The sequence below is a fragment of the Fusarium poae genome, chromosome 2, assembly GCF_019609905.1.
Source record: "Fusarium poae strain DAOMC 252244 chromosome 2, whole genome shotgun sequence".
Lineage (NCBI taxonomy): Eukaryota > Fungi > Ascomycota > Sordariomycetes > Hypocreales > Nectriaceae > Fusarium > Fusarium poae.
Genome location: NC_058400.1, coordinates 5,653,685 through 5,676,382, shown reverse-complemented (window position 1 = coordinate 5,676,382; position 22,698 = coordinate 5,653,685). Strand labels below are relative to the sequence as shown.

Genomic DNA, 22,698 nt, shown 5'->3' with positions numbered 1-22,698 from the left:
GATAATTGCATTAATAATGGAATTCTCTTTGGTCATCTCCGTTAAATTTGTCCCGTCATTAGTTATGCTATTGAAATCAACATTAACTGAGCTTTTCTACTTCAGGAACTGGTTGTATTAATAGTCATTTCACCTTGCGTGTGTGATTATTAGGGACTGTAATTCTTGAAACAATTGTACTCTCTCGTGACTAAAATGCAACGACTCTCAGGTTCTTCCATGTTGCTCCTCTTATCATGTCGCCCCACGTCTAGCCCTGCGCATTGTATTTACAGTAATCATAGTTGTTGATCCTATTACCTGCCCACTCTGGGAATGCCACCGCTTTTCCGGAACCTCCAAACACCGCAAAGGTGGCAATGAAGACCATGACCTGCGTACCACCGTCAAGTGCCGCGGAGATGAGGTAGTTCCACTTGACAAACGCTTGAGGTCGGTAGCGGCGAAGATAGAACTGTCCAAAAGCACCCAGAATATAATAGCTTGTGAGCGACGCGTTGAGTCCGACAAAAAGTTCGCCAAGGTACCAGAGAATGATGGCTGTGTTGAGGTAAGACCAGATTCGCATATGGGGGAAGAAACGGTGCGCAAAATAGAATGGCAAAGGAGCCAGAAATCCGATAAAGAAGGCGATGGTCACCCATTGGTATCGAGCGCCGATAGAGAACATCTTGGGAGCAATGGACCATGCGATCGCCAGAGTGTTGAACTGTTGGATCTGAGCGCCGGACCAGATGTTAGTTCCCTCAGCGGACTTGAGGATCGGGGCTTGGTTGTCCACGATGCTGAGAAAAAAGTTAGTATCTGCTGGAGAATTGGATGTTGACGAATTTCATACCTAATCATCATCACGTAGTTGAGAAGGGCTCCCAAACAACAGCCAATGACTTGAGTAGTGAATGTGGCCTTGGGGGATAGCTTGTTCTGCTGAGCAAGTTTCAAGTCTCGTAAAAGAAGGAAACCCTGGGAGAGTGCATTGTATGTGTACGATGTAAAGTACATGTTTGCTGCTGAAGATTAGTATAGGTCATGAAGCGTCGGTTTGTGGCCTCTTACCAAGCGGGCGGCCAGGAAACATGTATCCTGCTAACATCTGGAAGATTGGTTGCAAGTTGAAGCCAAAGCCAGTGATAGCATACTGCGCACCAAAGAAGACAAGGAAAACGGCCAAGAAGATCACAGCCATAATAAATCCCCACCAAGGCAGCGTTGACTTCATCACGTATAGACAGACCATGCCGATGATGAAGCTCGCTGCAAAGACGAGAAAGTACCAGCTGTTTGGAACCTCGTCGTAATCAAGCATCAGTTTGTAATGAGGGTCGATAGTGGGATCATCACGAAGCTTAGTCTTTTCTTCCTCACTACGAGAACCGGATTGGCGCCAGAAGATATACGTCTGTGGACGGAAGACCTTCTTCAGGTTGGTCAAAGTAATCCAGGACCATCCGAGGCTGACTTCGGCGTAGTTCCATAGAAGCATGTGGACCAATGTGGCAGTCAGGCCAGCATTAGATGTGATGAGATAGTTGACGTAGGTAGCTGTAAGATGTGGAAGGCCAGCCTTGTCGATAACCTCGTTGTTCACGGTAAAATCAGGGTTCATGATCGATGTCTCGTTATATGGAACGTAGTTGGTCGAGTTTGAGCTTCCATCGTACAGAAGCTGAGCCATGAATGGAAAGTCCTGGGCTCTCCAGATGTTGCTGTAGTATAGCCCCATCGAAAGGATGATACCGCCGAGATATCCAATGAAGCTGTTGACCAGTGTTTGGAGAGGCATCCAGAGAGGTGAGCCAAAGCCGGCGATGTAGTTCCAGTCAAAACAGATGCTCAAGAAGCCCATTCCTTCGTTACCTTGTGAGCCACCGAAAAGGTTTGTAAAAACAGGATTGTGGCGATCGGCGAGGCAAAAGATAGAGACAGCAGACAGGAGAGGAAAGATGTACTGGAACTGTTAGCATGTCTTGATGTCTCGTAAGGGTTGACGTACTTCGGGGAACCACTCCCAACAGAAGATGGCTACGAAAACAATCCAGAAGACTTGGAACCTCTTTCTTGTCTCAGACTTTGGCTTATGCAGCGTCTCCATCACAGTTGTGATGGGCAAGTTCGCAGGATACAGCATCTTTGTAGGATATAATAGCACGCTTCTCATCATACCAGCAATTCCATACCCAATGAGTTGGGATGACAGGGTAATGAAGATACCAGCAGCTTGGTTGGGATAACCGCCATACCACAACTTCTGCACCGATAGGGCTTCAGTTGACAATGCTGATACCGATGCAGCCGATGCCATGAGGACAGCTGCGGTATGTTCCTTTCTGTTCCATGGGTGAGGGTTGAGGAAACGACCGATGGCGCCTTTTCGGGGAACGATATACGACAGGCCAGTACCGAGGGTTTCGGCGAGTACAGTCAAGAACATGACGGATACGTAGACAACTTGAGGCTTGAAGTACATGATCTCTTGTAGAACGCCACCGAATGCAGATAGCCCGATACCTATTTCCAGTCAGCATGCTTCTCCAGTTAGTCCATGTCTGATTGACTTACCAACGACGAACATGCGAACTGTCCATGGATTCATAGAAGGATCATCATCTACGTGGATGACATTCGTAACAATATCTTCCGCTGTCTCCAGGGGCCGGGTAGGCTCTGACTTTAGAACCTCGACGTCGGCATAATCTTTTTCATTGTGAGGAAAGCTCTTTTTGTCGGCTGAGATTGCGTCCCCCTCTGCGGAGGCTTGGGGTGTCGTGTCTCTCTTCTCTGAGCTGTCCATCTTGAAACATGGGCATACAGTTGGAACCAGATGAATAGAGATGCTGCTTGATCCTCACCATGCCGAATGTTCAACGCAAGCATTTTGTACTTGACAGCATCTTCATACGATTCCCCCAAGATAGAGCGAAGTGGCCAAAAATCGTGGAAACTCCGGAGCTTCGGCACACTGTCAGTCTGGATAAACGGCAATAACAGAGCAATCGATAAAGCTACAAAAGATCCAATCTCTCAAAAGTCCCTGGGTCGTTCCTTTCTTGTTCCCGGTGTTATTCACGAGGCGGATTGACCAGATTACAACGTTCAAATCCCAGATGGGTACCCAATCACGCGAGACAAAGACACTACGTAATTTCGTATCCATCATCGGATGACGGCTTAAGATGCTGACTTACTTGCCTAACGAGCTCTAGTCTCTTATCGCTTTAAGTGTCACTGTCTACTTAGAGTAACGGCTAGACAGAACACGCCATCAATGGCAAGGGAGTGACATGACCTTGAAAACTAGCCTCCAATTCTTCCCCGCAATAACCACTTAGAATTGTTCTTAATTTGGAGACGCGTCTCGGGATATCGGCACTTATCCAATGCGACCTGCCAAGACGGGCTAGAATCGTCCGAGAAGATCTAGATAAGAAAATGTTCTTTGGCGACATATTCATCGCCGAGTTAGCCGGATGGGCTGTTGGTTGACAACATTATTGATATGAAGTCTCGTCAATAAATGAACTTTTGTTCTCAATCGATTACCAACGACTGAGAAAGGGATAGTATCTCGACGCGTCAACTCCCAGTGATGATACGTGACCGGCGATAGGTCGCCGTGATGTCAGATACAGGCAGGAATGGCGTTGGGTGGGAACACTGCCATGAATTACACGTTACTTGATAGGTCCGACTTGTTGCATTCTCGGTGATCCCAGGAAGTTGGAACTTCTGTCTATATTCCTCCTTTAGACAGAGAACTGCCGATATTCCGTTATCAACCATGGCGTTGATACTGCTGGAACTGTCACTGTATTGGAACTGGATTGATCATCTCCCAAGAGGATGCTGATGGGCAACCATCATACTCACCAGGTTTGGCCATTCTATAACTCATTGTCGCAATTATGAGGCGCAGTTTTTCACATGAAATATCAATTCCATTTGCACATTGTGTATCATCACTAATAACGCCTGTTATCTACTCGCTTATACAGAAGTAATACATGGTGGTACAACAACACCAATCACCCTGCTTCCCTCCCCTCCTCATTCTATGTACAGCTGCGTCACAAAAGTGCCTCTCTAAAGCCACTATAATGCTCGCCTTCCACCGGTTTATCAACTTCTTGATCCTCCGTCCCAAATCCTAGGTGGCCAACTTGACTCTCCTCACTCTTTCCCATTGACAGCCTCCCCCATTTCACCTTCTTCCTTGCCACATCCTCAAGTTCTTCCGCATCTTCATCCACAATTAGCCGAGCGCTCATACTATCATAATCAATACCGCGGAGGCTGTTTTTCGAAGTGGCGCGGCTCAGTGATTTAAGTTTCCTCGAGGGGTAGTGGCAAGCTGCTGATATGACCGCTGAATTTCCCCCAGAAACCACAATTATACCCGGCAATTTAACATTGGCCAGGAAGAGTGGTGTGATGGCGACACAAACCGATATCACAAATGAAACCAGTATGGCTTTTGAAGAGAATTGTAGACCAATTGTAACCTGTCTAGTATAGGGGTAATAGGGAGCGTATGCTACATTTTGTCAGAGAAATGACTTCATTAAATTGTATCCAGGCTATCAATGCTTACCTTCGTAGTTACTCACATATATACAATTAGAGTAAAGCCAGTGCAGCGCAATACTCACGATGATGAGTGGTACAGAGAACCTATATGGCAATTGCAGACGGTATGTTGAATTTTGACTACCTCTCGGCTCGGTGACTCGTAGGGATCTGAATTCGACACTATACTTTGACCATTCGAACTCGGCAAGCATTCGCGTAAAGAGTCCATTGTAGGCAAGATAACATATCGATAAGATAAGTTGCGGCAAGTTAGCTACCATGGTCAGTGGTAACAAAGCCAGGTCGTCCAGGTTTTCATCGGATACATCTTCGTTAACAGGAGAGTGGCCGAAGCGTGCATCACCTCTGTCAGTTTCGTCAGCCCATCTCCTATCTTCTTTGTGAATAGTCAGAACTCAATAACAACATACAGACTTTGCTCTCTGAGGGAGATTCCCAACATTGTTCCTGCTACGGCGAGGGAGCTTCCGATAAGAAGGGATGAAAGAATCCAGATATTTCTGGGCACTGCTTTCCCAAACCTGCGTACAGAGGTTGTGTGCCATTGTCGGGGACCTTGTAACAACTTGTATCCCCTCGTTGTATCGCCGAGTGCAAGATCTGGGCTAGTAGGTGATCGTTTCAGATCTTCCAGGCTCAGTGTGCACATGCCCCTTGTCTCTTCACTAGGTCTGGCTATAAAAGAAGCAATTGCGTCTCCTGGCGTCATGAGAGGATTATCGGTCCCCCACACGCGAAGCCTGAGAACTAAATAGCACAGCGTGCATTTGAGTGCACACATAATACAAACAATAAGGAGAAGACTGTTGGCTATACTCAATCGACACGGCGCTTCGTACCTTTCAGACCAGCAATGATCGACTTGCATAACTCTATACTCAGGTTGGTAGGTTGAAGCATCCATGACAAGTATGCCAGATACAGGATCGAGATAATTGATGTGACTCAGAATGCGCCATCCGCTGGCTCTCCACATACGGCCATCAGGGCCGAAATAGTTCCAGTATGGCTGTATTATGGCACCATTATTAGGCCCATTTGCGGTGCCGGTACGTGCAAACGCGTCCACTGCCCAGAGAGTGTTCAAAGCGTTTACATCTGTCATGTTGGTCGTGTTCTTGTAGACTTGGCTGAGTTTCCATCCATCTGTTGAGTTTCGCCATTTGTCCTCGTAGTCGTAAATCACCATGATCATGTGTCGTGAATGTGTCTTTGTTCTAGTCAGCGAATCCAAGTGTCCTTCTAGTAGAAGGGGTTCAATTACCAAAGACTTCTCCGGGTTGTTGTATCGCTTCATACATTCCGGGAAATCGATCCGCTCCCAGCTGCTGGTCTCTATGGACTCATTGACATGCTTCATATTCTTCAGGCTCATATAACTGTCCCCACGCAAAAACTCATCTACATACCTTTGCCGGTAAGACATTGCGATAGGAGCCTGGCCCTGCCAACTACCCTTGATAAGACTCTCAGTGCCCAGGAACAGAGTGAAACCGTTTGTGCCTTTGGATTCAAGGACGCAACCGTTGAAGACGAGATGCAACGGGACTGAACTGAGTGAGAATAGAGACCAGAACAAAATCTTTCGCCAGCCAAGAAAGCGAATGTTTTTAAGGGACTGGACACCAATCTCAAGCCACTGTCCCGCTTTATGCGCAGCGTCTACTTCCTTCCTCGTAGGCGCCACAAGGCTCTGCATGAAGAAGTTGGACGATGCCAAGACGCCGGTACCAATAATATTAATAGCCAAATGAATCCAAAGGTTTGCTTTGGCGGTTGTGTCGCAGTTTCCTCGGTGAAGAATACTCTGACCCAGAGCATCTGCACGGCTGCTGCCTCTACCTCTAGAGTCATTGTCCCTTTCTAGTGCAAAGAGAGACACGAAGAGCATAACAATCAGGAAAGTTGTGAGCGTTGCAACTAAGCCAGTTAGATACACAGCTGTACGCTTCCATCCTGAGTAAGGGGCCATATTGAGCCTCGTGAGTCGCTGGTCAACATCCACAAAAGCAAGACTGATACGTTGGGTGATGAACAATAAGTGGTGCGATCTTAGAATCAAGGAATCAGCAGCCTAATCAGTCTGTCAGCCCTACCAATCAATGGACACGTGGGCCTGGCGCAAACCTGGTGAAAGTACGGGGTACGTTACGCGATTATCTACTCCAGACAGGATGCAAGAGAATAAACACAGTGTGGCATTAACTGCCTATGAGAGAGAAAAGGGTTTGAGAAAAGAAACGGCGCAAGCATCTTTGGTGTTCATTGAGTTAGTTATTGTCTTGAATGTGAGGTATCAAATCAGGGTTACAAGTTATTTCCTCTTTCCCCTTTGCTGGCTATTTTTGCTTCTCGACTCTTGACGCCATCCTACATGATAACAGCGCTACATGGATACTAATTTCGGAACTGGACGAGTGACATTGCGTGAATTTGCCAGGATCTTGTTATGGCGTTTCAGTGGCGGCAGTAAGAAAGAAAAACACCAACACTCGTAGACTGTGATAAGTCCTGTGAATGCTCAGGTATACTGTCAGCTGCTGACAAGGGTCCAACGGTGGCGCGAGGCCCTCATGCAGTGAGATTTTGAATGGACAAGCAGACGGAGTCGAGTTCATCCGTCAATTTGACGTAACCCAACGAAAAAGAAACCATGAACTTGTCGGGGATATTTCATCTGTTTCATGGCAGGCAAGAGAGAGGGAGATTAACCTTGACAACTGAATGAACTACTCTAGACAGGGATACAGTAGTATCGTGCCAGGGCAAAGCACTTACCCTAAGGTACGCTCTACAATACCTAGTACGGGAGTTGGGGCAGCAATACAACACATATCCGACTAATGGTGTGGATTTATTGCAGAGTAAATCAGAGATTGTTGAGAATTTCTGGGCGCGTAAAGCCATCATCGTTGGGGTTTGTTCACCAATGGTGCAATCTCGTCACAATCACAGAGACATACATGTGTTATTATTAGCTCATATTGAAACTGGCAAATTGTCAGTGACAATCCAGCAGACAACAAACAGGCATGGCATGCATTTCTGCACGTGACTGACAATATGAAATCAGCAATCTCACCTTGACAAGTCTCTCATCCAACTGCGCTTATCCATCCTCCCCCAATGTCTCTTCTCGGACTTCCAACAGAGATTCTTGAACAAATTTGTCGAGGCTTCTGCCTTCATTGCAAGAATGCAGCAACTCACAAGCGATCCTACTTCACCTACGCAGATTCATACACGCCCCCCGAAACAGAGACGTTGGCCAGCCTCTGCTTGACATGCAAACGCTTAGCGCGCATAGCCCAGCCTTACCTGTACCACAGGCCGCGAGGACCGCGGTTCTTCCCCTTTGTAAGGACCATCACAGAAAACCCGGAACTGGGTCATCTCGTTAAGAATATCTCCGTGGCCCGAGTCCTTTTGCCTTATTGGCACTTGAACTCTCGCTTCTACAATTTCTTGGATTACGTGCCTGCGTTTCTACAGTCATGTCACCATATGAGTGATACCCAGTTGTATCGAGATGCCCAAACATGCGAGTTCAACCCAATGTCAAGGTCTTTCGTAAGACACCTGAGCCTTCCGACCTTGACAACATTTGACGACGAGCGGGATGCTCTGTTCATCACGTGCGCTCTCTCTTTGATGCCCAATCTAACAAAACTTGAGATTGGCATGGGGAGCTACTGGACATTCCGATGGTGCCGACCGAATTCTCTGTGCTCTTTACAGGAACTCACCATCACGCAGGGGTATGTAGATCAACCACCAGACTGCGGTGCTATTCGTGGATTGCTTGAAGCCGCTCCAGCCTTGGAGAAGCTCAAGTTCAATGAAGTCATCCATGAGCTTCACCGAGGCACTACACCCTACCTCAGCCACACAAATGTCAAAGAGCTCATCTTCAACGCATCCACTCTCCCAACAAACAATCTGAAAACGCTGATGAACGGTTTTCCAAGTCTGGAGACATTCTATTTTGGTTGGGATTTTATGATGATATGGGCAGGCATTAAAGGAACACGCCTCGTTGCAAATGTCATGACTGAAATAGTGATGAGGAGGAAACGTACCATCAAACACATGTCGCTTGACCTTAGTGGTCTGGATAGCAGAGGGACCCAGAGACTACAAGATCTCTCTAGAATGTCCCTTCTCGAAACGCTTCACATTCACGGGTCAATGCTTCCAGGAGAGTCGGTAGACGAGCCAGGAATTGCTTTGACTGTCTCCGAGATTCTTCCATCATCAATCAAGGTGTTTGGTATCATGGGAGAAGCACAAAAATATCTGTGGGAAGAACTGCTGGACCTAGTCACTACATCGAGTGTGAAACATCCACATCTGAAGAAGGTCATTGTCGCGAGTGGTGATCTTGCCAACGAAGAGGGGGCCGATTGGGTGAAAACCTTTACCTCGGCTTGTAACGAACACAACATAGAGTTCTCCATGGTTGAGCCGAAGCATTGGAGGGCTCTTACCAGACCGATGTCTCACTGGACCGATGATGGGAAGTTCAAGGACCACCGGTGAGAAGACTACAGGAGCCATGGATGGCGGTCTATGTATGGGTCTACCTGCCGAGGCTCAAGAAGCAAGGTTCTAATGAATAATGAAACGATAAATCTGTCTCCGCTTGTGGACAATGTGACACCCCCAATCCTACGGATATAGAGCACTTGTTTCAGTCCCACCTCTGAGCTGAGGATCGTAGTCCAGTCTAACTTTCTGCGTAAACTCTTCTAGGCAATTATTGCGAACTTAGTCGATCACTTAGTTTCTGGAACGGGAGGGACGATCAGTGGCTCAGCTGTCCCCATCATTCTTCCATCTAGCGGGGTCAGCATCAACCTGCCAGTTGATGTTTCAAACTTTATCCTTTCGTGAAGAAACCCACTTGACCAAGTCGTTGGGAACCTGCTGCTTGAGCATCTGTAAAGATGATAGTAATGCAATGATGCTTAATGAACAGTGCATGATTAGAGATGGTTTCAATACTATATTCACAACAACCTCGGTAGCCTTTCTTCCATTGATATGACGTGTTTCCATTGACGATAGTTTTGATAGGTCTACAAAATCTCCCCTCATGAGGGCAATTTATCTACAACAGCCTCGGTTCTTCAAAGATGGTGTGAAGAACAATAGTCCGACAGTTTTATGCATGTATTGCAACAAGGTTTTGATCACGTATTGACCAACTACTCACAACATTATCTACGGACTGATTCAATAACATCCCGAACGAGCCGAACAATCAATCCGTATTCGCATCGCCCGATTGAAGAAACGGCCACTTGATCATTGCATTGGAACAACTGTAGCGTGACTGATTGAGTCAGTCTGAGCCTGTCAGCGTGTTTGTGAAGGATGGCACATACCAAGCAAGTTTCGACCTCAATGCGAGACGCTAGAAGTCATTAGCATGAAACTAGAAGAAGGAAGCCTGGTTGTCAATCATAATTATAGTTAGCGACATAAGTCATAACCGTGCGGTCCTATTTCCGTCAAAAGAAACAAAATCGTCTAATGAAAACAGTCACAGCACAGTTGAACTAAATAAGCTCCGGGGCAAGTAGAACCAATACAGAGAGACCAGACCCTCCCTGTCATTCCGAAGATCAGGGGCATGGGCGGAATTTACCGACCTTTGGGGCCTCATTTCACCAACCAGACTGACTTAAACCGAAAGAGGACAGGGCTGGGAAAACTAACTAACACTTTCTCTCTGAAACCGGGAATACTGTCATATTCGTTTCCAATCTGCGCCGTAGACATACCGCAGACCGTGCGTATGCATTTTTCTTTGCCCACTCTCGCCAGCGTTTCAGGTCCTTGAGAAAAAGCAAAAGCCATGCATGATTCGTAGGTATTAATGAATGAAAGTCAAAGCGTAGGCCCAGAGGACAGAGCCGATCCCTTAAACCTGGTCATCTAGCGCCTTGGTAGCTTGATCGATTAATTAACTACGTAGCCCGAGGCTCGGGCCCGTTTCATTGGACGTGCCATCGTTTCGTGGATCAGCCGGCGCTTTGGCTTTAGCAACATGGTGACGCGGATGAACTTCCTACTTTGATCGCATCTTGCGAAAAGAAGCTACCGGATGGAGGTGTGGAATACCTTGTGGGAGAATTGCTTTCCAAGAAGAGCTTACGCTACAACTTACAGGCCTGGAGTAGTTATGGGTTGAGTGGGTTCCCGGCAGTGTAGATGGTCATGACAGGGTATCGGGTGGGAACACTTGATGTTACTCTGTTTTGTGATCGGTCATTCTTGGGACTGTGCGATCATTTCGTCTCAACTCTGGATTTTAAAAGAGTTAGTCTTGCGAATGCCGAGACAAATACACACGATATGTTCATTTGATAGATAAATAGCTGGCTTCATCCTCGATGTTGTAGATTGGAACAACCAGTCTCAACAGTCTTTCGCTCAACAGCCTTTCCTTCAAGCCTTTTTACTTTCTTCACTTCTCAGCCTCTTCAGTCACTCTTTCAGAGCCCCAAACTATCGATTAGTCACAGACTCACCAATAATCACAATGAAGTTCTCCATCGCTACCGCTCTTCTCGCCGCCACGGCTTCTGCCCTCCCAACGGCCCAGGAATCTGCTCTTGAGGCTCGCCAGCTCGGCAGCACCCGCAACGATCTCAAGAATGGCAACTCTGGCAGCTGCCCCGGTGTCATCTTCGTCTTCGCTCGTGGCTCCACTGAACTTGGCAACCTGGTAAGTCCTCGATACTACCCTCTCCACCACAGCGTACCATCTATGTCCGACAGATCATATGCTAATCTTATTAACCTTTCAGGGTACTCTGGGTCCCCGAGTTGCTTCCAAGCTCGAGAGCAAGTATGGCAGGAACGGAGTCTGGATTCAGGGTGTCGGCGGTGCTTACACTGCTGGCGTCGGCGAGAACGCCCTCCCCCGTGGAACTACCACCGCTGCCATCCGAGAGATGGTTGGCCACTTCAACGATGCCAACCAGAAGTGCCCCAACGCTGTCATCGTTGCTGGAGGATACAGTCAGGGTGCTGCTCTCGCTGCCGCTGCTGTTACTGATGTCGACCCCGCCATCCGCGAGAAGATCGCCGGTACCGTTCTCTTTGGGTACACCAAGAACCTCCAGGTAAGCAACATGGTGACCATTCATATGTACAATGCTGACTTTGTCCATCTCAGAACCGTGGCAAGATCCCATCTTACCCCGAGGACCGCACCAAGGTCTTCTGCAACGCCGGCGATCTCGTCTGCACCGGCACTCTCATCGTCGCTGGCCCTCATCTGCTCTACCAGACTGATGCTTCCGGCCCTGCTCCTCGCTTCCTGATTGAGAAGGCCGATGCTCTTGGTGCCGGAAGTGCCTAAGGAAACTGGAAACTTTGTCTTGATGTAAATAATTGATTGGGGGCAAAAAGCAATAGGCCGGCCTATTCTTGGGGACTTTTACGAGGTATACGTATGTTAGTTTGTATTTATTTACTAGATATCTTTCGTCAATTCTACTGGTTGATAGACCCAAACTAGATTTATTCTGCAATTGGAAGTGAAGTGATTCGTGAGCATCGACAATATGCATCTCTTGGGGCAATTATGTAACCGCAAGTTAGACATGATGGAATGAGATCTCTGGGAATTGCCGACCCTGCATACATCCTTGTATACAACTCTGAAAATGGTAATCTCATCGTTGCCAATTGCATCGGAAATACTGACTAGATCGGGTAACGTCGACCGCTCGTTTAACCAGTGGCTCCTCACGCAAACAACAACCCTCAGGTATAATGTGGAGGACCAAAACGATTACGGATTCGTGTTGCCTCAAGCAGAAGCGTGCTCTTACGAGGTAATTTGCGAATATACGAGACAATATGTGAACGATTCAGATATTTTGTGTAGGTATCCTCGTTATAATTCCCTTGAAAGATCTTCTATTTCTATATCCATCGACTCTATTTTACCAGATAGCTAACCTTTGATTTGCCCTTACTTCTTGAGATCTTCTTCACTGTCGTTTCGCCACATTGATCAGTGGTATCAACATGCGTTCCACCACAAGGATAAACTTCTGCTCCGACGATCCTCACGACTCTGAACTTTTCGCCAGGTGCCACGAAACTTGCATCAGGCGTCAGATGCTCCAGACCATTCTTTCGGAAATCCTCCTCATCCCAGAACTCAATCTCCACTGGCATCTTGGCTGCTAAGAATTCGTCCACCTTTGCCTGGATGGGATCCTTCCACTTTCCTTCGATAAGACCTTGGAACTCGCATGACGCAGAATCCGGGAAGTGTGAGGCTTTGAGCTCCTCAAACCCTTCGACTTTGTCTTTTAGGAGATGATTCACTGCTGAGCCGAGGACATGGCCGGCGGTGTGATAACGAGAGTATAGAAGACGTTTCTCAACATCGATTTCTGTCGTGACGATATCGCCCTCTGCGAACTTCTTGTCGGACTCGAATTTGCCAAAGTGTAAAACCTGACCATCGCGTACAGCATCCATGCGAGCAGAGGCAACAGTGAAGTGAGCATCAGATTCGCTTCCCATCTTTCCCATATCAGATGGTTGACCTCCACCTTGGGGGTGGAATATGGTCTGTTCCGTCACAACGGCGAAGTCGTCGTCAGTGCCTTGCTTAAATAGCTCACGGTTCTCATCTTCGAGTGTGTTGAAAGGGCGGATTGCTGTGACGCGTGTCGCAAGCGAGTACAGCTTCGCATTGCGCTGGAAAGCGAGAATTGTTCGCGCTGATGAAGCCATTTTGTATAGATTGAAGGTGGTGGTTTAAAGATTTTGAGTTGAGGGAAAGGATAGAGATATAGATATTGGAAAACGGAACGAACAACTCGCTAGAATTGCCACTGAAGCGGAAGCCCTGGAGGGGACACGCTAGTGAGAATAGGGCATAGCTACGGTAAGCTCCAGGGCGAAGGGCGCGCCGCAATTGACTTCACAGGGCGTGATTTAATGCATGGAACACTAAAGAATACAGTAGAACTGTAGGTGGACAACCTCAAGAAGTAGCATCAATAGATCCAACAGTATCAATCAATTGACGAGAGAACAATGGCTTAGATACTCTACAGACCCGAGGGAACTGAGTATTTATTGAGTCGAGTGAGTCACCATCCAAAGACAATACTGACACTATTCTATCCATTTGTTTTGCCTTAGCCATGCTTCGCACAACAACGGCCATTTCGAAACTGGCAATTCCTCATCACTATCCAACGCAAACCCATGGGGTGCATCAGCAAAGATATGCAACTCGACTGGGGCGCCGTTCTTCGTGAAACCTTCGGCCAAACGGTACGCGTTGACTACTGGCACAACAGGATCATTGTTGGAGTACACAATAAATGCAGGTGGAGCCGGAGAGCTTAGTTGAACATCAGGCTGCACAATATTGTAAAACTCTTGTTTCTCCTTGGGTAATAGAGGCGGCTTATTCTCGATAATTTGGCGTCCGACTGCATTCGTTGAAATCGGTCCATAACCAAGGATGGCGAACTCGACTTGAGGGATTTTGGGATCAGGCGATGCCCATGCTTGAGGGTATTCTGCCAGAATTGCAGCACCAAGATGACCACCTGACGAAAGACCACAGATACTGACACCTTTTGGTGCAAGGCCGCTCTCTGCTATGATCTTCAAAGCTCGTCTCCCATCATCCAGAGGTGCTTGGGGACCTGTCTCGCTGTTGGGAAACCGATGCACGAGAACAAAGGCGTAGAACCCATGGCTATTCAACCATTTGGCGATAGCGACACCTTCACGACCGAGCATGAGCTCGATATAACCTCCGCCTCCAATGACAAGAATGCCGCGTCCATTGGGGTTTGTTGGACGATAGCCCAACAGGTAAGGGCTGTGGACCTTTGTCACTACGGCTTTGTCGCCCGGTGCATCAACAACAAATGCATCAGTGATAGAAGTGCTGTCCCAAAGAGACCATGATTTGTCGGACCCGAACATGACGGTTTGCTGTGAAGAGATTTGGTTCATGATGTGAGGGAGTGTAATGTTGGCTTGTTGGTGTGCGGGGATAATAACCACGATCTCGTGACAACATCAACCCGAGATGCCGAGTCTTGAGTTCATGCCGAACGTACTCAATTAGTGGTAGCTTAGCGTTAAGACTCATAGCAATCTCAGCCGATGTACATATTTCGCACCTCGGATAAGGCATAACTGAGTTTTGATAGTACATTTATTTACATCAGGTCCGTTGATTGCGACTGAACTTCAAGAAGTGATCAGCGTCACTTTCATTTATGTGGATAGAGTACGAGGATATTACTTTATTTTGGCTGTTACAAAAGCAACTATGTACTGCCATTGAATGACAAGAATGTCGAGGCCTGACCTGCAGCCTCCTGATCTTGTGCAATGTTGTTCTGCAGCTTCTTGTTCTCCTCCTCCAGCTTATCAGAGACATCGTCACCTTGGGCCTGTTGTGCCTCTAGTTTAAGGACGGTAGCGGTGAGCTTAAGGACCTTGTTCTTTATCTTGCCACGCTGCAAACTATTAGCTTATCTTCTTCAATTGTGGACTGCGAAGCTTACCTGGAGAGCATCGGCTTCTTCTCCGGAGGCTGCATCAATAGCAGGGTTGAACGCGTCAGTTTCCGCGTCATTCGCGATTTGATTGACACTATTCAGAAAGTCGAGGTCATCTTTCTCGACGGCTGACAGGTCGCTAGGCAGGCCACCAAGCTTCTGTAGAGCCTCTTGTTGGGCGTTGCCCGCTACGCCACCGCTGATGGACAAATCGTCATAGGTTGACTGTGTGAAGACAGCACGCTTGGCGATGGGCTGTGCGATGCTGGTGACCACAAGGCCAAGTAAGATGGACATGAACTTCATGATGTTTTAGTGGTGAAATGCAAGGATAGATCGGATGAAATGTGAAAGTATAATGTGATAGAAACTGCAATGGAGGAAAGATCACCGGATTAGCATTGTATTATTATAACTACCTACCAAAAGACAATGCTTGACGACAAACATACCAGCATTTCACTTTTGCTTTCCCCTGAGAATGACCATGTTGAAGCAGGAGGCGCTGTCGCTAAGCAGTACCTCCTGGCTACTAATCCTACTCGCAAAACCAAGATGAAGCAAATTCAGACGGATAGCGACTGTTCCGGATAGACAAAACATCATTACTAATCTAGACTGGATATTTTGGCAGATTAGACAGGTAAAATCCATATCGTGGGGAGTAGGTCGGAAGTTGAAACAGTTACGAGGTATCTCTGCGCACTATAAACAGCAGGTTACACCTCGGCATATAATTTAAAATAGTATATAATATAAAATCTATATTAAGTAGATTAATATATAATCTTATAAAGTATTATAAAAATTACTTTTTAAGTAGTCTATATAAATAAATTATTAAGGTTTTATTATATATAAATTTAATATTTATATACTTTAAGTATACTTTTCTATATATTTATAATATTTAATAAAAATAAATAAAAAAAATAAAATTTATAATTTTATTAGCTTTTTATTAGCTTTTTATTAATATTCTTATTTATTTTTATAAAAATTAAATTAAATCTTAATAAAGTTTTTAATATTAAAATTATTAAGTATAATAAAGCTAAGTAATATAGCTTTAAGAATATTTATATTATTAAGTAAAAAGTAATTAAAATATTATATAAATTTATAATTTAATATATTTTTATTATAATAAAATACTATATTTAATTAGAAAGATTTTAAAGATTTTATTAAGATTATATATATATATATTTTTTTTTTCTTATTAATTTTAGCTTTTTTATATTATTTATAAAATTTATAAGGATTTTTATTAAGGCTAATATTATAATTTACTTAGGCTTAATTAACTTTACTTTAATAATTATCTTTTAATTTAAAAAGCTAAAAAATAATATACTTTAGACTTTTTATTTTAATTTTATTAATATTTAAAAGAAAATTAAATTAAGGTTTTAAATTAAAAAGAGTAATATTAAATTTATTATATATAATTAAGATTTTAATTATTTTATAAAGAAATTGTCACAGCTCGAAGTCAGACCAACCTACCCTAGAGCCACAAGTGGATCAGATCACGTGGCGATAGCGTTATCGCCGTAACCTTAGTTAGACCGCCAGTCAGATCCTGAACGTAGCTCCTTGAGCTACGTCTTGTTAATAGAGCCTGACCTGCCTGCAGTGCCTATCCGTAGCAATAGAACCTATTACGCCCGAAGCGTTCCCTGTCCACCCGTACCGCCGGACTCAGCCCGTGACACTACGTAGCTCCTAACCGTTGGACACCGAACGCGATGTCTGCCCGCCCGCTCCCGCCCTTCCTGCCGGACAGCGTCGAGTCATTCCGTGACCATGCCCCGGAACACCTAGACGATTGGTTCGAATACTTCCGGAACGTTTATACCTACGCCGAGAACGCCCAGAACCGTATATCCCAGCTGGAGAATGAGACCCAGAACATGAAGGATAAACATCAAGGACTCGAACAATCCCTGCAACAAATCACCACTGAGCGTAACTTTGCCCGAGCCCAGCTCGAGTACACTGAGCAACAACACGAGAAGGCCCTAAAGAGGAAGGACGACGACATCTTCGAGGCCCGCCTCGCCGAACGTCGCGCCCTCGATGCCACCCGACCTACCGTACCTACTATCCGTGAACCCCCCGAGACTAGCGCTCCCGCTGAGCTTCGTGTAGCGACTCCTATGGGAACGACTCCTCCGCCTTCTTCCCGATCTACCGAATCAACCAGTCTTACCGAACGATTACCCGACCCTGACAAGTTTGAGGGCGAACGGAGCGACCTACGCCGTTTCGTCTCCCAGATACACTCAAAACTAAAAGCTAACCACGACCGATTCCCGACACGCCTCGCCCGAATGTCCTATGTAACTGGCCGTCTTAAGGGACGCGCCTATGCACAAGTCCTACCGCACATTAAAGCTGGTGAATGCCAACTCCCCGACTACCAGGATATTATCGATCTACTAGAACGCGCTTTTGGAGACCCGAACCGGATCAATAATGCCCGCGCCGAATTATTCCGCCTTCGCCAGACTCACAAGGATTTCAGCACCTTCTTCGCCGAGTTCCAACGCCTCGCGCTGGAAGGAGAAATGTCAGAAGAGGCCCTCCCTACCCTGTTGGAACAAGCTGTCTCCCGAGAACTACGCGGAATGCTTATACACAACCCACCGCCTAGCTATAAATATCACGACCTAGCCACCTTCCTACAAGAATTGGAAAACCGACGACGCCGCTTCGCAGCGGAGCCACAGCCTGCGTCACGAAAGACGAATATGCCGCTGAAGGAGTACCCCCAGACACTCCGAAAGAAGTCCCCATCGCCTCGTAGAGGGAGAAGCCCCCCCGAAAACCGCCAACCAGCCGGAGAACCTATGGACCTCAGCAATCAGCGCCGCTATAACCGCCCTAACCAACGACGGGAGAACAACCAGTGCTTCCGTTGCGGTTCAGCCAACCACTACCTCCGCGACTGTCCCGAACCTGACACACGTCCAACCAGGCTCCGTCAAGCCACCTTCGCTTATAGCCCCAACCGCACCAGCCAGCCCCCGTCTCCACACTCGCCTACATCCAGCCGCGCCAGTTCCCGCCGATCTAGACACTCCCGAGGACGCCAGGAAAACGGGGTGAGCCTGTCTTAAGTCGGCGCCAGGCTCCCCTCCCCGCACCTACTGTACCGAAGATTAAACTGTCCGCCGCCTCCGTTCATGGAATCCCGATTGAGAACGAGAACAACCAACGTTCGAACCTGATGATACTGCCTGCCAGCCTCAATGTGGCCGGAAGAGAACCAATTCCGTCTTACGCTATGACCGATAGCGGAGCGGAAGGAAAAGGGTTTATCGACGAGAGCTGGGCTAAGTCCCAGAACCTGAAGTTTAGACCCCTGAAGAGAACCTTCGAGATTGAAGTGTTCGACGGGCGACCTGCCGAGAGCGGGAAGGTCGCCTACTACGTCCGCGCCGGACTCCGCATTGCCGATCACGAGCAGAAGAGCATGATCTTCTACGTGACCCAGCTAGCCAGCTACCCTATTGTCCTGGGAATGCCTTGGCTAAAGCAACACGACCCGCAGGTGGGCTTCGCGGCCCACACGTTCACATTTAACAGCCCGTACTGCCAGAAATTCTGCAACACCCCAACCAAGCCTACAAGGATTAAGGCTTTACAGACCGTCCCGAAGAAGTTCATGCGCCAGATGAAAGGGAGTATCCCACCAGCCTTGGAGGGAAAGGATATCCTCCCGGTTTCCCTGCGAACCGCCCGAATATACAGCCAGAAGGACCGTTACCGCCTCTTCACCGTCACCCTGAAGCAACTGGACTACCTGCTTAAGCCTGAGCCAGAGGCATTCGTGCTGCCGGAAGAACTTCGAGAGTTCCAGGACGTTTTCTCGCCTAAGGAGGCAGAGAAGCTACCACCGCACCGATCTGGAGACCACCACATCGAGCTAACCCCAGGAGGAAAACTGCCGTTTGGACCCTTGTATGGAATGTCCCGGAACGAACTGACAGCCCTACGAGAGTGGCTAGACGAGAATCTGCGTAAAGGATTCATCCGCCCAAGCTCGTCGCCTGTAGCCTCCCCGGTACTATTCGTCAAGAAACCCGGCGGTGGTCTACGCTTCTGCGTGGACTACCGAGCCCTGAATAATATTACGGTTAAGGACCGCTACCCGCTCCCCCCTGATCAAAGAATCCCTGAATAACCTGTCTGGTATGAAATACTTCTCCCGTATTGACATCGTATCGGCCTTCAATAATCTGCGTATCAAGGAAGGCCAGGAGTACCTGACAGCATTCCGCACCCGATTCGGATTATATGAGTCACTGGTTATGCCCTTCGGCCTAACAGGAGCCCCCGCGACCTTCCAGCGGTACATTAATGATGCGCTGAGGGAATACCTGGATATATTCTGCACTGCGTACCTGGACGATATCCTGATCTATAGCCGGACCCGAGAAGAACATGTCGAGCAATTAAAGATGGTGCTTGAAAAACTGAGAGCTGCCGGGTTATTCGCAAACCCAGCCAAATGCGAATTCATGGTTACGGAAACCAAGTTCCTAGGCCTTATCGTGGGACGAGACGGCATCCGAATGGACCCTGCAAAGATCGAAACTGTTAAGAACTGGCAAACCCCGACCTGCCTGACAGATGTACAAGCTTTCACAGGATTTGCGAACTTCTACAGGAGGTTCATCCGTGACTTCTCTAAGCTTACAGCCCCGTTGAACCACCTGACAAAGAAAGACGTACCGTTCGTCTGGGACGAAACCTGCGAAAAGGCTTTCCGAGACTTGAAGGGAGCCTTCACATCAGCACCGATCTTACGCCCCTTCGATTGGACGAAGGACGTAATCCTGGAGACAGACGCCTCTGACTATGTATCCGCCGGTGTGCTGTCGCAATACGACGATGACGGAAGGCTGCACCCGGTAGCCTTCTTCTCCAAGAAGCATACGTCCACGGAATGCAACTACGAGATCTACGATAAGGAACTCATGGCCATTATTCGCTGCTTCGAAGAATGGAGACCCGAACTGGAGGGGGCACCCTCACCGATAAAAGTGATCACGGATCACAAGAACCTGGAGTACTTTACGACGACGAAGTTACTTAACCGACGACAAGCCCGCTGGTCTGAGTTCCTGTCCCGATTTAATTTCCAGATCACATATCGACCTGGGAAACAGGGAGTTAAACCCGATGCCCTGACCAGGAGGTCAGAAGACCTCCCTAAAGAGGGGGATGAGCGCTTAGCGCACCAAAGCCAGGTGGTACTAAAGAAAGAGAACTGGCAACTTCCGCCGCTACGAGTCCAGAGAGCCCGCATCCGCCACCCACTACAACAGAACCAACCCGCACCAACACCCGAGGAGCCGTCACTCTCAATAGAGCTACCAGAAGAGATCGACCGCTTGCTGAACGAAGGATACCAGACCGATGAAGACCTGCAGTCGATACTACAAGCCCTCAGGACCGACGCACCGCGACACCCGAAGATTACGCTTGCAGAGTGCAAGATCGTCCAGGAACGACTGTTGTACCGGGACCGCATCTATATCCCGAGCCACGACGCCCTCAAGACCGCCCTGCTGAAAGCCTGCCACGAACACCCTATAGCAGGACACCCAGGTCGTGCCCGCACTTATGACCTGCTTTCCCGGGATTACTACTGGCCCGGAATGTTGGCCTACATCGAACAATGGGTTAAGAACTGCCATACGTGTCGAAGAGCCAACCCAGCCCGAGAAGCGAAGCAAGGTGTGCTGAAACCCTTGCCTATCCCCGAACGAGCCTGGCAACATGTGTCAATGGATTTTATCACACATCTGCCGCCCAGCGAAGGAAATGACGCCATCCTGATTATAGCCTGCCGCCTGACCAAGATGAGACATATCATCGCATGCAAAGGAACCTGCGATGCCGAAGACGCAGCCCATTACTACCTGAAGGAAGTGTGGAAGCTACATGGGCTCCCACAGACTATAGTATCGGACCGGGGACCCCAGTTCGTAGCGGAGTTCTGGCAGAAGCTCACCAAACAACTGTCGATCAGCTCGCTACTATCCACCGCTTACCACCCTGAGACCGACGGACAGACTGAACGCCTGAACGCTGTGTTGGAACAGTACCTGCGAGCCTACGTGTCATACCTACAGGACGACTGGAACCGATGGCTCCCCCTGGCCGAGTTCGCAGCGAACTCCCTGAAATCCGAAACCACCGGCGTATCTCCGTTCTTTGCAAACTATGGATTCCACCCGCGAATGGGCTTTGAACCCACGATTACAGTCAGAGGAACCCCAGCCACTAGAGACGCAGAACAGTTCGCAAAGACGATGAACGACATCCTAGAGCACCTGAGATCAGAAAGCATTGCCGCACAAGCCCGTTACGAAGCCCAAGCGAACCGACACAGACGACCTGCCCGACGATACCAAGTAGGGGGACTCCAGTGTGGCTAGACGCCAGGAATATCAAGACCCTTAGGCCACAGAAGAAACTAGACTGGAAGAACATCGGCCCGTTGAAGATCGGCAAGGTCATCTCCCCGTACGCCTATCGACTGGAACTGCCCGCCAGCATGAAGATACACCCCGTGTTTCACACGAGCCTGCTAAAGCCAGCTGCCACCAATCCGCTGCCCGGTCAGAACGTAGACCCGCCACCGCCAGTAGAAGCCGAAGGAGTGGAAGAGTGGGAGGTTGAAGACATTGTGGATTCCCGATGGGACAGACGAGGCCGAGGAGGCCGCCCCAGGCTGAAGTATACTGTGAAATGGGCCGGATATGCAGACCCAACAGAAGTCCCTGCTGCTTACGTGGAGAATGCTGCAGAGATCGTGGCGAACTTCCACAGGAGATACCCTGACAAGCCCGGACCACAGTAGCCCGTCTCGGCAGAGCTCGATGCTAAAGAGGGGGGCACTGTCACAGCTCGAAGTCAGACCAACCTACCCTAGAGCCACAAGTGGATCAGATCACGTGGCGATAGCGTTATCGCCGTAACCTTAGTTAGACCGCCAGTCAGATCCTGAACGTAGCTCCTTGAGCTACGTCTTGTTAATAGAGCCTGACCTGCCTGCAGTGCCTATCCGTAGCAATAGAACCTATTACGCCCGAAGCGTTCCCTGTCCACCCGTACCGCCGGACTCAGCCCGTGACAGAAATAAAATACTTAAGAATAATAAACTTTAATAATAAAATAATATTATAAGGCTATAAGGCTATACTTTTTAATAAGGTTTAATAAAGTTAACTTTATATTAAAGAATAAAAGCTTTATTAAAATTATAATAATATTATATATTTTCTTTTTTCTTATTTAATAAGATTATTAAGAAAAAAGATATAAATTATCTTACCTTAATTATTTATATAATATATTAAATTAACCTAGATTATAGTTATAATATTAATTATATATTGCCTTATAATCTAGTTAAAAGATAATAGCCTAATAGTTAAGTAATATATATAGTATTTTTAATATACTTATAGCTAGATTATTAAAGCCTTATATATAATCTTAATCTAATTCTAAGGTCTATATATCC

The 22,698-nt window shown here is 47.5% G+C and overlaps 6 protein-coding genes across 6 annotated transcripts; 2 read left to right on the top strand and 4 right to left on the bottom strand.

The window, feature by feature from the left end:
* Positions 1-250: 250 nt before the first annotated feature.
* On the bottom strand, positions 251-6,559 carry FPOAC1_005844 (uncharacterized protein; the record flags this gene model as incomplete). The annotated part of the gene is made up of 8 exons (XM_044850357.1): positions 251-785; positions 839-1,007; positions 1,057-1,948; positions 1,994-2,508; positions 2,560-2,791; positions 4,647-4,932; positions 4,998-5,258; positions 5,427-6,559. 8 exons carry the CDS (start codon positions 6,557-6,559, stop codon positions 251-253), a joined length of 4,023 nt encoding a protein of 1,340 aa, XP_044709067.1.
* Positions 6,560-8,091: 1,532 nt separating this feature from the next.
* FPOAC1_005843 (uncharacterized protein) lies at positions 8,092-9,126 on the top strand (the record flags this gene model as incomplete). The annotated part of the gene is made up of 1 exon (XM_044850356.1): positions 8,092-9,126. One exon carries the CDS (start codon positions 8,092-8,094, stop codon positions 9,124-9,126), a length of 1,035 nt encoding a protein of 344 aa, XP_044709066.1.
* A 2,008-nt stretch (positions 9,127-11,134) lies between these two features.
* On the top strand, positions 11,135-11,959 carry CUT1 (separase/separin; the record flags this gene model as incomplete). Its single annotated transcript, XM_044850355.1, has 3 exons — positions 11,135-11,320; positions 11,403-11,720; positions 11,774-11,959. 3 exons carry the CDS (start codon positions 11,135-11,137, stop codon positions 11,957-11,959), a joined length of 690 nt encoding a protein of 229 aa, XP_044709065.1.
* Positions 11,960-12,543: 584 nt separating this feature from the next.
* On the bottom strand, positions 12,544-13,353 carry FPOAC1_005841 (uncharacterized protein; the record flags this gene model as incomplete). The annotated part of the gene is made up of 1 exon (XM_044850354.1): positions 12,544-13,353. One exon carries the CDS (start codon positions 13,351-13,353, stop codon positions 12,544-12,546), a length of 810 nt encoding a protein of 269 aa, XP_044709064.1.
* A 387-nt stretch (positions 13,354-13,740) lies between these two features.
* Positions 13,741-14,598, bottom strand: FPOAC1_005840 (uncharacterized protein; the record flags this gene model as incomplete). The annotated part of the gene is made up of 1 exon (XM_044850353.1): positions 13,741-14,598. One exon carries the CDS (start codon positions 14,596-14,598, stop codon positions 13,741-13,743), a length of 858 nt encoding a protein of 285 aa, XP_044709063.1.
* Positions 14,599-14,918: 320 nt separating this feature from the next.
* Positions 14,919-15,458, bottom strand: FPOAC1_005839 (uncharacterized protein; the record flags this gene model as incomplete). The annotated part of the gene is made up of 2 exons (XM_044850352.1): positions 14,919-15,110; positions 15,159-15,458. The coding sequence occupies 2 exons, from the start codon at positions 15,456-15,458 to the stop codon at positions 14,919-14,921; spliced, it is 492 nt and encodes a 163-aa protein (XP_044709062.1).
* Positions 15,459-22,698: the final 7,240 nt, after the last annotated feature.